The sequence below is a fragment of the Coffea eugenioides genome, chromosome 2 (assembly GCF_003713205.1).
Source record: "Coffea eugenioides isolate CCC68of chromosome 2, Ceug_1.0, whole genome shotgun sequence".
Taxonomy (NCBI): Eukaryota; Viridiplantae; Streptophyta; class Magnoliopsida; order Gentianales; family Rubiaceae; genus Coffea; species Coffea eugenioides.
The window spans coordinates 24,481,456-24,495,657 of NC_040036.1; the positions used below are offsets into that span (position 1 = coordinate 24,481,456).

The window sequence follows — 14,202 nt, forward strand, 5'->3', positions numbered from 1 at the left end:
ATATTACCATTGTTCTAATTTCTTTCGTTACCCTATCTTGTATTCACATGTAAGGAAGTTGGACCCAATTGTTGTATATATCCATAAGGTCAAAAAATTTAACTTTTGCTTCTTTGTTTTTTTATAAATATACATAACTGTTTTTTAATTTATTTTTCATATTCTTATCTCAATTTCAAATTTGCAGAATTTTTATGAGCACAATTGAGGTTCCATTACATCATCTGGATACTAGATACTATTATGCTTTTGTTGAAATATACTAGAAAATTCCACTCCCTCTGTGGTGGTTATATGAGCTATTCTTCGTAGACTTTTTGAAATATTAATATCCTATTTATGAGACATTGTACTTATACTCAGGTTTTGCACATCTTTGATGCTTGGAATTTATTTATTTATTTTGAGCTTGAAGTTTGGAATCTGTTAATATTGCATTATTAGATTGATTTTTTTGGCATCACATAATTTCGTGAAAATTTGTAGAAGAATACATAATACATATTAGTAACAATTTTAAATTAGTCATTTTAATATGCAATGGAATAATTAATTGGTTTTAGAATGTAAGAGAAAATGTAGTAAAGTTAACTCATAAGCAAGGAGATGAAATTAGAGGGAGGGTAATATGGTCTCGTCAAAATAAAAATGGGATAGTGGAAGTACAAATAACATAAGAGAAATGCAAATAACATTATCCTTAAAAAAAACTACGCTAAAATATTCTGAGGCTTTTTTGGTATTTTCAACTTGAAGGATTCATTTTGTGATCTTTTTTTTCCCTCTCATTCTTGTTTGATTATAGTGCCAAAGCTCATGAAACAACGTGACAAAACTATTTTCTAATTATTAATTTTAAGTCATTCAAGGGCTTTAGTGAAGTGAAATGAGGCATACATACTACTTTTTGGTTATTTACTAGTAAAAGAAAGTGGAAACAACATCCAATCGAAAACAAGTTTTCTTAATGTAGGGGTCAAAGCGAATTTCGTGGCCTTTATACGATCAATTGAAATTTATAGTTGCTCTGGGGGCCCAAATACTAAAGCTGTATGTTATCAGGGGGTTTTGATGTAAAGGAGAAATTTGGTGTAGTACTAGTACATGCCGTAAGTATGACTTTTCCAAATTGCTAATGCTATGTCAGTGGTTAAAGAGAACGTGACACAGATGGCTGAGCTTGCGTGAGTGCACAAGCGTACGACTTTTGGGCTGCGTTGTCTGGATTGCTGTTCTTTTTCAAAAGACTTTTACGGTTTTCGTGAATTTATTTTTTAATCACTATTATTAGGTAGGTTAGGTTTTTTAATTTGGGCACCCAATACCCAACTTATTTAAGAGTAATTCAAAACAATAAATAAAAGATTCAATACACATACGCCCAATCACTTGCATTTGGACATGTGTTAATAATTCATTGACCAATTTGTATTCAAAATTCTCATATGTATGTTTTCAATCAATTTTTTAATTTTTATTTAAAAGAAAAAAGAAACTTAAAATAAAAACTCATGTTTATTTTACTTTTACAACATCACGCAACCCGCCCATTTGTATCCATTTAAGTGAAAATTCAATATCAACCCACGCAACCCGCCCATTTGCCAAATATAGAAATACCTATAAAGGAAGACTGTTTAGTTAAAATTGTAGCATCTAATTCTAAGTATTACTTATCCTTTATCGTCTATTTTTGTCAATCATTTCTTTTTCTTTTTCTTTCTTCCTTTTTTTTGTACCTTCTATTCCATCGTTCATTAAAGCTCTCGCATCTTAGCATCCAATATACTAGGGTGCTAATATTAAGTGATTCTTTTTTTTTTTAAGCTTCATCTCTAACATGTGTGACTTTTTCTTCACTATATGTCTTTGTATTTTTATTTTTTTTTTGTTATTTATGGAAGGGCTATGAGCCGTACAATAGTCTTCCCTACATGTAGCTTTTTCTTCCCAATATGATTCCTTTTTTTTATGTCTACTATTATGGCTTTCATTGGCACAAATAAAATATGTAAATTGAAATTATTTTATGATTGTATCACTTTTAAATAGGCTACGTATAAAGATGACATTGTATTTCATATGCGTACTAAAATCACTTAAAAAGGCACAACATGTACATTTTGCTACGTATGGGATTTAGTATTATTTGTACATGGGAAAAGGAAAATAGAAAAAGGGATAAGAAGATGAATCTCACATAAATGGTGAAGAAAATAAGGAAATGGAATATAAAGAAAACCAATCGGAAAAACAAGTGAAGAAAAATCAATAGTAAAGTCCTCTCCATTCCTCTTCCCAAACTCTTCTCTCTCTCTACCACCCCAAAAAATTCTTGCATTTTCCCTCTTGTTGAAAAAACATATATATTTTTTAGGCATTTCTCAAAATATCTCAATTGGTACACACAAGAAATAGGCCAATTCAGTAGCCTCGCTCAACTTATCGTTGTGTAAAATTTTCATTAATATGAGTTATGGGAATGGTCTCTTGACCTCAAATTTTCATATAAAGAATACAGCGTGGAAAAATACCCTCTTTCACTTCTAGAGAATAAGAGGGGAAAAACATGGGATGTGAGATGGTGGTGGTCGGCGGCCAGCGGCAGGAGAGAGAAAAGAATAATGGAAAAAGAAAAACAAAAGGATAAAGAAAAAGGATAGGAAAAGGAAAAAAGAAAAAAGAATTTTTTTCTCCGAATCCCGAAATACACAAAAGTTTCTCTACAATTTTCACAGTAAGTTACAGTAAAATTTTATATAAATACCCAAAAAATTCACCATCCAAATGGGCCCAATCTTCTAAATCCATCAAGAAAGCAGTTAAAAGTTAAAACTATAGCAAGTCTTACGGTTTGTAGGGTGTCAACCACAAAACTTAATTCAGTCGACTTAATCATCATTCATTTGCATTTTTTATGGTCATTTTTTGATTCAAAATTACCGTTTATAATATCCTATCGAAATATGATAATAGGAAATATAAAAGGATACAATAGCTAATACTCCTTTCATTCCATTTTAATAGGTTTGATTTGTTTTTTCACACAGTTTAAGAAAAGTTGATAACTTCGTTATAAAAATAATCTAGTTTACTATTTTCCTAAAATAACCTTATATTAAATAGAGTATGACTAATTAGCTTTACATTAACTAAATTATGTTATATTCAATAACAACCTACATTAAATAAATGTATTTTAAAAAAGTTATAAGTTAACCACATTATTCAAAAGTGGACTATAATTTGAGACAAATAAAAAAGGAAAACAAATCTATTAAAATAAGACGGATGGAATACAAACACAAATCCTTAACCAATTTTCCTTAGGGTGTGTAATAGGCCACTCATTTGCTCTAGAGATGGGTTCCATCTCTTGAGTCCCCTATTGGCCTAGTTGGACCCTCCTATAGGACGAGTTAGAGAGTCTTTCTTCCTCTAATTTCCTTGACCTAGTTAGACCCTATCTAATATAGACATAATTGGAGCCCCATCTAATATGAGTTAGAGGGTCTCTCTTTCTCTAGTTCCTTTGACCTAATTAGACCCGACCTAATATGGCCCTGTTTGGCAAGTGAATTTTTTGGATGTTTGTGTAAAACTTTGGGCCTGTTTGGAAACCAGGTTTTTAAGCAAGTTTTTTACCTACTAGTTTTTAACAACTTTTGCTACAGGAACCCCAAAAAACTTATTCAAAGTTTTTAACCTACACATTTAAAAAATACACAAAAAACTTTCCCTTCAACTTTTCTTCTTTTTCCTCCCCCACCCAACCCACCACATCCTCCGCCGCCGGCCACCACCTCCACCACCGCTTCCCGTGCCGGTCACTATTCCGGCCCCCAGTTCCGGCCTTCCTTTTTTTTTTCTCTCCCTCACCCCTCCTCTCCTCTCCCCCTTGACCGATCTGTTGGTTGTCCTTCTGAAAATTTTTCCTTTTTTCTCCCTCCCCCCTCCCCTCTTCGCCTCTGCCTCCCCCGCCACTCTCCCCCTCCCTCTTTGACTGATCTGGTCACGCGACTAGATCGCAAAGGAGGAGAGGGGAAGGGGAGGGGCGACGGGGGAAAGAAGGGGAAGGGGAGAGGGGAAAGGGAGGGGCCCGACCAGATCGCGTGGCGAAGGGGGAGAGGGAGGGTGGCGGGGAAGGGGAGGGGCGGCGGGGGAAGGAAGGGGAAGGGGAGAGGGAGAGGGAGAAGAGGGATGGCGGGGAAGGGAGAGGGAGAGGGGAAGAGAAAAAAAGCAAAAGAAAAAAAAAGAGGATGGCAGGGAGGAAGGGAAAGGGGAGAGAGAGAGGGAGAGGGAGAAGAGAGATGGGGAGGGAGGTGGCTCCATGGAAGAGAAAAAAAGCAAAAAAAAAAAAAGACAGAAAGAAAGTTGCTGCCATGGAAGTCTCCGGAGAGAGGGAACAAGGAGAGGAAGGGAGGGAGGAAGGAAAAGAAAAAAAAAGAGGAAAGAAAAAGAAAGAAAGAAAATGAAAAGGAAAAAAACTTTTTATCTTATAAAAGTTTTTCTACAACTTCTACAGTGTTCTACAGTAAAGTTTTATACAAACACCCAAAAAACTCACATTCCAAACAGGCCCTTTACTGTAGTTTACTGCAGAAGTTTTTAAAAAAATTTGTGAAGTGTGCAAATTTTTGAATATTTTGAAGTGTATAGTTTAAAATTTTTGAGAAGTTTTTTAATGTTTGTAACTAAAGTTTTTAAAAAACTTGTAGCAGACAAACTTGGCAAAAACTCAAGTGCCAAACAAGGCTATAGATTAATTAGAGTAGGAGTAGAAGTAACATGCCCCTCAGGGTGCAGTTCACCTGATTGTGTCGTCTGTCTTTACAGCATCGACCACGGTTCGACTCTCCTTGAATTAACGGATTGGGCATCCTAAGGGGCGGGCTCTGCTCAGCCGTAGGGGATTAGTTTGGGTGATTCCAGGATACCCCTGTGTCGACAAAAAAAAAAGAGTAGAAGTAATATATAATGATTGACAAAAAAAGAAAAGAGATAAATCCTTGATTTTTTGTTATGTTTTGGAGGAGAGAAATGAACTGAGTGGTATGGTGGAAAGGGGTGTAACTAAAAAATCAGAATTCAAGAACTTACACTTACACAAAAAAAAAATTATAAAAAGGGATATAGTGAATGACAAAAAAAAAAAGGTATACTAGATATTATCGAGAGAACGTGACATCTAAATCACACATAAAAAAGTACAACAAATTCAACTTGTTAATATGTGTTCCCCTCCGAGCACACTCCTAAACACACACAAAAACATGGCATAGGGAAAGAATCACAATTCACAAGTAGCAGTCAGTGAGAGGTCCACTATTTAGTAGTAGGGGGTTTTCCCCTATCCGTCTCTTTCTTCTTCTCTCTTCCCCCAGCAAGGAAGTGAGAGGTCCAATAAGTAGGGAGGGAAGAAGACCTTCACTTCCTCTCTAATTCCCATTCAACCCTTTCCCCTTAACCCCGTTTGCCTCCATCCCACATCCCCAGTAAGCCCCCAACCCCTTCTACCTATCTATGTTTTTTGAACTGTCCTTTATAACTTGTAAATTGTTTTCTTGATTGCAGAGTTGGTCAAGTTAGTTGCTTTGCAGCCAGTTTATGGTTTTTGGGTTTATGGAGAATAGAATAGCTGCAGGGAGTTACTTTCAGTACTCTCCATCTGGAGGTCATCCCCCACTTCAGAGGTCTACTTCCATTTCAGATCGTGAAAGGTCACAACTTTGATTTTCCCAAGTCTGTTTTTTCATCCAAGTTCATGTATTTATGTAACAATTTCAATATCTAATTTTCATTTATTGATGTGGATCTCTCTAGTCTGGTTTCTTTTGTTGCATGACTTTAGTACGATGTTTGTGTTTTTCGTTTGTGGTGGTCTCCTAAGAGGTTTGAGTGTCATCTCGTCGGTCTTTTGCTGACTTGACGTCCTAATACAGCAATATTTGCATAGGTTTGTAACTCTTGTGCTGTCTTTGGCTTTCATTCGTGGACAAATTTCTGATGTTCAATTTGCAAATACATCAACAAAAAAATTGATTAAGCATGTTGAAAGAGGATTTTATGCATTTTCAACATATCATGTTGAGGATTTTGACTTTAAATGTCCTCCTATTGATAATACTTTACGCATGTCGAAAGAGGATTTTATGCATTTTCAACATATCATGCTGAGGATTTTCACTTTAAATGTCCTCCTATTGATAATACTTTACTTTTATACTCTTTTTATTAATGTTCACGATTTAAATTCTTTACTTCTTCCAGATATCTGGCAGATTTAATAGCAGAGAGGCGCAATTTGGGACCTTTTATACCAATTTTGCGTGTATGCAGCAGGCTTCTAAATCAAGGTTGTACATTGTAAAATTACTGTCGCACATTTTGTCATAGTAGATTAGTTGGAATATTATTTGGAAAAATTAATGTAGCACTTTTTGTGATGCGACTTATGTGAGATAAAAAGGTGATTGAAAAGATAAAAAGGCGTGTTGGAAGATGTGTTTGTGATGCATGCAAACAATTTTTGGCCAAATAAGTACTATCCAAACACACTTACACCACATGTGAAGCAATAATGTTTAAAAACTTACATCCATTTATATGGTGTCATATATTTCGTAGAGTTTGCTTCCTATTAATCAATCTAATGTTGCATTAATTTTTTTTTTCTGACCATTGGCAAGATTGTTATGCTGTGCCTTGAAACAAAAAAGTAGAATACTAGAGTTAAGTGTAGCATTTTATTGATAGTACAAACATAACATTTCTGTCATAATTTTTTACCCAGCCCGAAAAGCCTACGACACATATTTTTTATGTTTAAACTGTTCAAATATCTTGAGCTGGCTTTCCTAGAAAGAGTGACCATTCTGAAGACAATCACCGTTTTTGCTATATGGTCACCACTACTCATTAGCTGTTCATCACCTATTGTGCTTCTATCATGCGAGGCTTAGGTGAATATTATTGATTTAACTATTGCCAAATTTAAAATCCAATCTTCAGCACCAACACCACCGGACAACTGAGCAAGAGATTCTGGTGCGTTCGGTGCTCTGTCCGATCAACCTCACAGCTACATGCATCCACAAGACCGAACTGCCCCATTAGCATGCCAAATAATAGGCTCTGCTCTAGCTCTGCTTTTTAGCTTTAAATTGACTTTTAAATAGCGATGTGAATTAATTATGGAAAATTCCAGCAGTAACAGTAATTGACCTTTTGTGATGTAATCCCTTCTTTTTGAAGTTTAGCCTCTTATTGGCATTTCACTTGAGTAAGCTAAACAAGCTTGATTTTAAATTTGCTTTTTGGCTGACAACATCCTTTTGTAGAAATCATGCGGGTATCAGGATTGGTATCAAATCAGTATTTGGATCATGAAAGAATGGGCCATGAAAGTCCATATGGATCATTAGGTCAACATCCTAATGGAGGACCAATGAGTGTGGAGACATGGAATCCACTGGGAACAGAGGTATGTGTGCCTTCTCTTTCAACAGAGTTAGTGAAGCAAGGCAATACTTTATAGGTTTACATTTATTGTGATTATGCAATTCATGAGGATTTGATACCTTAATCTGTTAGTGTAGAGCATCCATATGCCAAATTGTTGATAGTCAAAAGTCTTATATAGATAGAAACATATTTTTATGAACAGGCAGCACATAAATCTTTGAAATTCTGTCTGGTTCAGCATTCTCGATAAATTGGCTTACTGTTACAAGAAAGATCCTAGGGCAAATTTTTAGAATTTGTTTTCGTTTCCATTTGCAAACTCCACTGCTAATTGGAGGAAGATAGCCTATTTATCTTTTTTCTTCAATAGAAATTTATATATTCATGAACCTAAGCTTTGGTGCAATGTCTGTTTTGACTGGGGAAGTAACTGCCTCAATAACAGGGATGATTTATTGTAGGGATTAGGCAGCTAATACTCTTCCTAGATCTGTTAGTGGCAAGACATGACGTATATCTGCTCATAAATTCTGTGTAAATATTAATCTGGAATAAGGTTTAATCCCTTGTTCCATAATTGTCTGGATCCTCTAGTTTCTTATTTCAGTTGATTGAATTATTTGGATTTATTACATGTCTTGCGGTGCATAAGCAATTTTGAAGTTACTAGTCTTGGCTATACATTAGTTAAGAGCTTCTGGTTCTTATAATCTAAGAAGCTAGATATTGAGATTGAACATATGTTCTTCAAATGTAAGACTTATGGTGGCATGAGTTGACTTGTTTCAGGAAAATAGACTTCTCCAGAAGTTGGCTCCATTTCAACCTTCCCCTCTGGAATGGTATTCAGTTCCAGGAACTACTCCCATTGTGAAAAGAGTCATCCGACTGGATGTTCCTGTAGACAAGTTTCCAAATGTAAGATGCAACAATATTCACTTTTTGCGTTTATGATTCCTGGATAGCAATGAAATCTAACTTGGAAATCATCCAGTATAATTTTGTTGGCCGAATTCTGGGTCCACGTGGAAACTCCCTGAAACGTGTTGAAGCCATGACAGAATGTAGAATTTATATAAGAGGTCAGGGCTCGGTTAAGGATTGTAGCAAGGTAACAAATTCTTTTCCAAACCCTTTGGTAATTCATTTTTAACTGTGAGAGTTTCAAGCTTAAATGAACATAAATACAAATGGATTGAGGATATATTTGACATAAAATTGAAAGTTTTTGTCATCCCTTTTGTGGAAAGTTGAAAGGAAACTTTCAGTTCTTTATGGTAGTTGTTGGCTTCCAAACTCATTTAATTTGTTTTTGAAATGCTAAGTTTTGCTCACTAGAGACATATTTCCTCCCCTCAGGAAGAGAAATTAAAAGATAAACCTGGATATGAACACCTCAACGAGCCACTACACATCTTGCTGGAAGCTGAATTTCCTGAAGATATGATTGATTCCCGTGTGGATCATGCAGTTGCCATATTGGAAAAGCTTTTAAAACCTGTGGTATGCGTTGAAACCACTTTGCTGTCTTTTAATATCTCATTTTTTTTAGATATCTTACACTTCTGTTTCATAGGATGAGTCCATGGATCTTTATAAGAAGCAACAACTAAGAGAATTAGCTATGTTAAATGGAACTCTAAGGGAAGAAAGCCCTATCATGAGCCCGAGTATGAGCCCCAGCATGTCTCCTTTTAATAGCACTGGAATGAAACGTGCAAAGACAGGGAGATAACATCAAATACACATGATGGATTGCTGGCATCTCTGTTGGTTTCTCCTGATCTTCTCCTCCCTGAGTTACACCGTCGCAAAAGCTTCCGCAAAAGTTACTGAATTGCCTACATGATCTCTGAGCATGGTTTTGGGGAACCTAAAGTTGCTAACCACTTCGACGAGGATCTACTGCACGACATAGTTTATTGTAAGATTTCATTTCTATCTGACCATCAATTCTTTAATCTGCCAGAGTGATGATATTCATCAATTTGTTTTTGACAAAGATGATTATAAGCTTCAATAATTTCAATCTTGCGGTCACGTTTGATAAGGTTATCTTTCAAGTTGTGTAATAATACATCGATGGTTTGCAGATAAAGAATATTGTGAATCAACAAGCTTCATATAGCAGGCGTATTTTTACATATTTCTTTGATGTCTAAAACGTATGGATCCTCAACAGGAGTTTAAAAGCCGTGCTTGGACCTTTTGCCAATTATGGGATCTGGCAACCATTTAAACACACTCCAACTTTTGTAGTTTCATCGTCCTCTGGCCTCTGGCAATACCATCCATTGTCTCTCCCCAAGTAACAGGAGGGAACAATAGTGTATAGGTATCAAGATACTCTCCTACGTTCTGAGCCCCTCAGGGTTGTCATAGCTGGCTTTGCTAATTTATTTTGAGGAGGACATAAAGCAACCGGTCCTTTCCCCTTTGCTAACTAAAGAATGCTTCTGCTTGGCTCCAAAGAAAAATCCTGCCGAAGCCATGTCAAGTGGACCATTCGTACAAGGAGGCGAGTCTGCTCAAGCTGTACGTAGGTAAGCAAAAATGGCTTTGCGTAACCTGCTCAAAGGAAGGCGAAAACCGTATCTAAGGTTAAGTCACTGTCTAAAGTACCCGGTGCAACAAATACAAGTAGCATCACATAGATATCACGCTGCCAGATATAGCAAAGGCATGGTTTGAGGGCACAGGCAATGTGAGCCAGATTGTTCCAGTTAGACAAGCCCTTAATCTACATACAGTTGCGTGAAACCCCAGCCCTACAAAGGGGTAAAAAGGTTACTGCACGCATAAAAACACAGAGGATCTACTTTATGTACCTGTTTATCAGCCAAACAAACAAACAAAACATGATGTGCATATAATAACTTGAATTCTACATACAGGATTGCCAAACTGAGGTTTGGCAAAAATAATCTTGATTTCTCGGAGAACTCAATGAGATACACGTCTTCTCTACAACTACGGGGCCACAATTCTATCCAAGGATGAAGCTGAGATATGTACAATCATACAATTTCAGCTGCAACCATTGATTGTCATTCATCACGTGTCAACAAATGATTCTCCAAAAAGGGAATACCCCAAGTTTCCTGATTTCACTCATATTGATACATATGCTACAATCTAGAAATTTAAAATATATGAACTTCAACATGGGGGTAGACGATTGCCCATAATCACATTGCGTCCATACAACAATTCGCCAAAGTGAATTGCCAATTACATCTGCACGGAAGGCTATAGTGAGAAAAAGGATGCAAACTTTTTTCAAAGAGAACGCATGCATAATAACATTGAGCAAATAAGATAAAAGGTCAATATCTCCTCTTGTCCCTAAGATGAATATCTCAACCAAACCCCATAGGTCAAATATCAAGATGGAAATGCATGCCAGATGCAGCATGCTAAGTAACTAGACAGACAAGGGTGGAAAAGGGAGAGACAAACTATTTGGTCATGGATAAGAATCAAAAGATATGATGTAACTTTAGAGACAGCCATTTGAAGGGTAAAATATATCAAATAGTAACACCATACTACTGGCAGGAGAATGGGATCTGGCATGAATAAAATCACTTTTGCCCTCCTGCCTGCACAGGCCCAACATTGAGATAGTACAATCAAGGCTTTTATGGAGAAAGAAAACTACTGTTTGATATTTAGCCTACTATCCACCTATTTCATCTAAATTAGTGCTCTCTAAGAAAAAAGCTGGATCTACTCTGAACTACTCATGTAGATGTTGCAGTTCTCCATATACTAAGGTGGTTACAATTCTGCAATACGAGGATACCATCAAGAAGTAACCCCTCATTCATATTGCATCTCTTCATGCAAAACAAGATGCATATATGTACAGGTACCTACTACTATCTATATACACTATAAATCGATTCATATTTATGTAGGGAATTGAACCAAAATCAGAAATGAGCTAAATGAGACATCAACAGCAACACAGTCAACACTTTAAACATCGAACAGGGAGATACACCCAAAGCCTCACCTCAGTTATGTTCAACACATTGAGAGATGAACAAAAGCTCAATCCCGAAGACCAAGCTCAACCTCAAGCTCATCATCCTCTTCAAACAACTTAAGCAAGCGAGCGTACTGCTCTTCACGCTTCTTCTTTTGCCAAAACTTGAATAGGAAAAAAGATAAAAGCACAACAGCCACAATAACAAGGCATATTATTGCTACACTGGATCCCATGCTGCCATGTTTAATAGATTGGCCATCAGTCTTCGTCCCATTTTTGGAACTCGATGAATCATTTGAAGTACCTGAGCAGGAAATGAATACATCTTATAGGCTGATGATCTAACAAAGTGAGACCAATATTATTCAACATTACTGGAAACATAAGCAAGTGCTGATAAGATTAGCATTAAACAAGGAAGCAAGATATATTAATTTAAAACATGTACTAAAGACTACAAGAATAAGGTTAAATGCTTTAACCTCATCTTGCTATATCTCACGTCAAGCACCGTCAAGATTAAAAACTGTTCATGGCTCTCTGTTCAAGCTCAGCCATCTGTTTGCAAATCTACTGGCTGCCTACTTCACTATCCACATTTGGAATTCAAAAACACATACACAAAAATCACTCATAGGATGGCTACCATGATGTGCACGTGGAGGGTAAGCATAAGATTGGGCAAAGGTGATTCTTCTTAGCACAAAATGACATTGTTCAAGAGTTTTATAACAACCTTAATCTATGAAGTTGTGATGTCAAAAGTTATTTAGCATGTTCTTCAAGGGTGAATGGTACAGATATGCATGAGTTTTAAAAATTACAAAGGTCCCCTTGAATCTTGAAATAGCAATGACCTCCTCTTATCAAGTTTTTGTTATTTTAAGTGTCATATACTCTTATAACCTTAGTGTTTGAATACTAAAGAGTTGATAATGTCAATAACTTTAAACATTTAGAGGAAATATATTCAACATAGCATCAAAATCAAGCTCACATCTATATATCCTCAAAATATCCACGGTGTGCCTCTGCAATTGTTCAAGGATCAAAATATCAAGGAAGATTATCATTCTTTGTATCATATGGTTGCCATTAGTAAGAAGACTAGCTCCCAAGTTGTCCAATTAAAAGGCAAATTAGACAATTACACCAAAAAGAAGATGCATTTCTTCCTTCAGCTATAGTGGATTGTGTAACAGAACAAACAAAAGGGAAAGCATGAAAGACATTTTTCTGAATGAAACACTCTGAAAAATGAATTCTTGAAACTTCATTTGACCTTGTCACAGGGGAGGCAAATACGATATGTAAATCCAGAAAGGTGGATGCTCTACGCGCATTATGGAATATTACTCAGACAATCAAGCACAAAATATTGGATTATGAATAAAACACTCATACTCATCCCTATCCTTAGATTCTCAAGCCTCTCTTCTCCTTCCAATTTTTGCTTTCTTCCACTCCCTTCAGTTAAATTACTCTCTCATGGTCTAGGAAATACTTGTAATCCAGATCACTAGCAACATGCTTGGAGCAGTTAACTGATACTGGTTGGTAATTTTAGGCAACCAACTAAGAAGCCCATGTAGGAGATCCCTTTTGGTCCCATATCAATAAAAGCAACCATTTACATCTACTCCTTTCACTGGCCACTTGCCACGATCATCAGCTACAGGCATTTATTTGGTAAGAAAGAACTAGGACTCGTCAACTGTAAAAAAAATCAAAGTGAATTTGGAAGTAGGACGAAAGAAATGCAAATTTTGGTTTAGGATTCCGACCAGCTCAACTTATATTCAAAATAATAATAATAATAATAATAATAATACGCTTCCCAAGAAGAAATAGCATGCATATCAGAGGATCATTAACAACACAATTCCGGAAAAAATACATGCACATTATACTGCTAATTTTTGGTAAATGCCAACTGGGGAAAAAAGGTGTGATTTTTTTTTTTTGGCAAGCACGAAAACATTTCAAACAAGCAGGCGAATGTAACAGTAATCATATAAACATAAGAATTGCTACAACAGATCCAACAATTTATAGATGAATGCATATTAATCTAAGAAATTCATTTGCAACAATTGATCATAACATTTGACATGATCTAACAGCAGAACGTCTACCCGTAATCTTAAAGAAAACAAATTCTTCAAAATTTTAGGAACGAACCTGAAATGAATTGCAGAGAAATCGAAGTAAAAAAGTACAAGAAACCGCAGCAATCTCCGGGCTGAGATCTCTCTCATTTCTTTTCTTTTCTGTGTACAATTTTCTCTCGCCTAAAAAACAAAAAATTCCTCCTTTTTTTGGTTCTTCTTTCTTTAAAGAGTCTGAAAATATCACCAGCAGCCAGCACTTAGAAATTTCTTTGTGCTTTTTGAAATTTGTTTTTTTAAAAAAAAAAAAACTTAGCTTTCTGCAAAATTACGCTACTATTTGAGAATGAAACTGGGCCGGCCAATGTTTCAAGTTATTGCAAACATAGTACTTGTCTTTTTTTTATACTATGTTTTGACCACTGTATTAGAGTAATATTCTAATTCGGCATCGAAATGTTCTTTTGATTCAAAAGAGGCTCTACTCCTTATAAGAAAACAAGGACAAGCAGGTTTAAGTATGAGAATTGAATTGGATCTCAGTACTACTAACTGATCAAGGTCTTTATTAGCTAGATTTTAGGGACAATGTCCAAATAATTACTCCTACATACTAAGAAGTATTAATCCAGTTTT

The 14,202-nt window shown here is 36.0% G+C and overlaps 1 protein-coding gene across 2 annotated transcripts; it reads left to right on the plus strand.

Moving 5' to 3' along the window:
- Positions 1-5,301: 5,301 nt before the first annotated feature.
- Positions 5,302-9,604, plus strand: LOC113762924 (KH domain-containing protein At1g09660/At1g09670-like). 2 transcript variants are annotated; one of them, XM_027306565.1, is made up of 8 exons: positions 5,302-5,495; positions 5,575-5,693; positions 6,271-6,356; positions 7,341-7,483; positions 8,254-8,382; positions 8,459-8,575; positions 8,824-8,967; positions 9,041-9,604. In XM_027306565.1, the coding sequence occupies exons 2-8, from the start codon at positions 5,608-5,610 to the stop codon at positions 9,197-9,199; spliced, it is 864 nt and encodes a 287-aa protein (XP_027162366.1). In that variant the 5' UTR covers positions 5,302-5,495; positions 5,575-5,607; the 3' UTR covers positions 9,200-9,604. The 2 variants fall into 2 exon arrangements, with proteins under 2 accessions (XP_027162366.1, XP_027162365.1); XM_027306564.1 differs by having other exon boundaries at positions 5,303-5,495; positions 5,575-5,720.
- Positions 9,605-14,202: the final 4,598 nt, after the last annotated feature.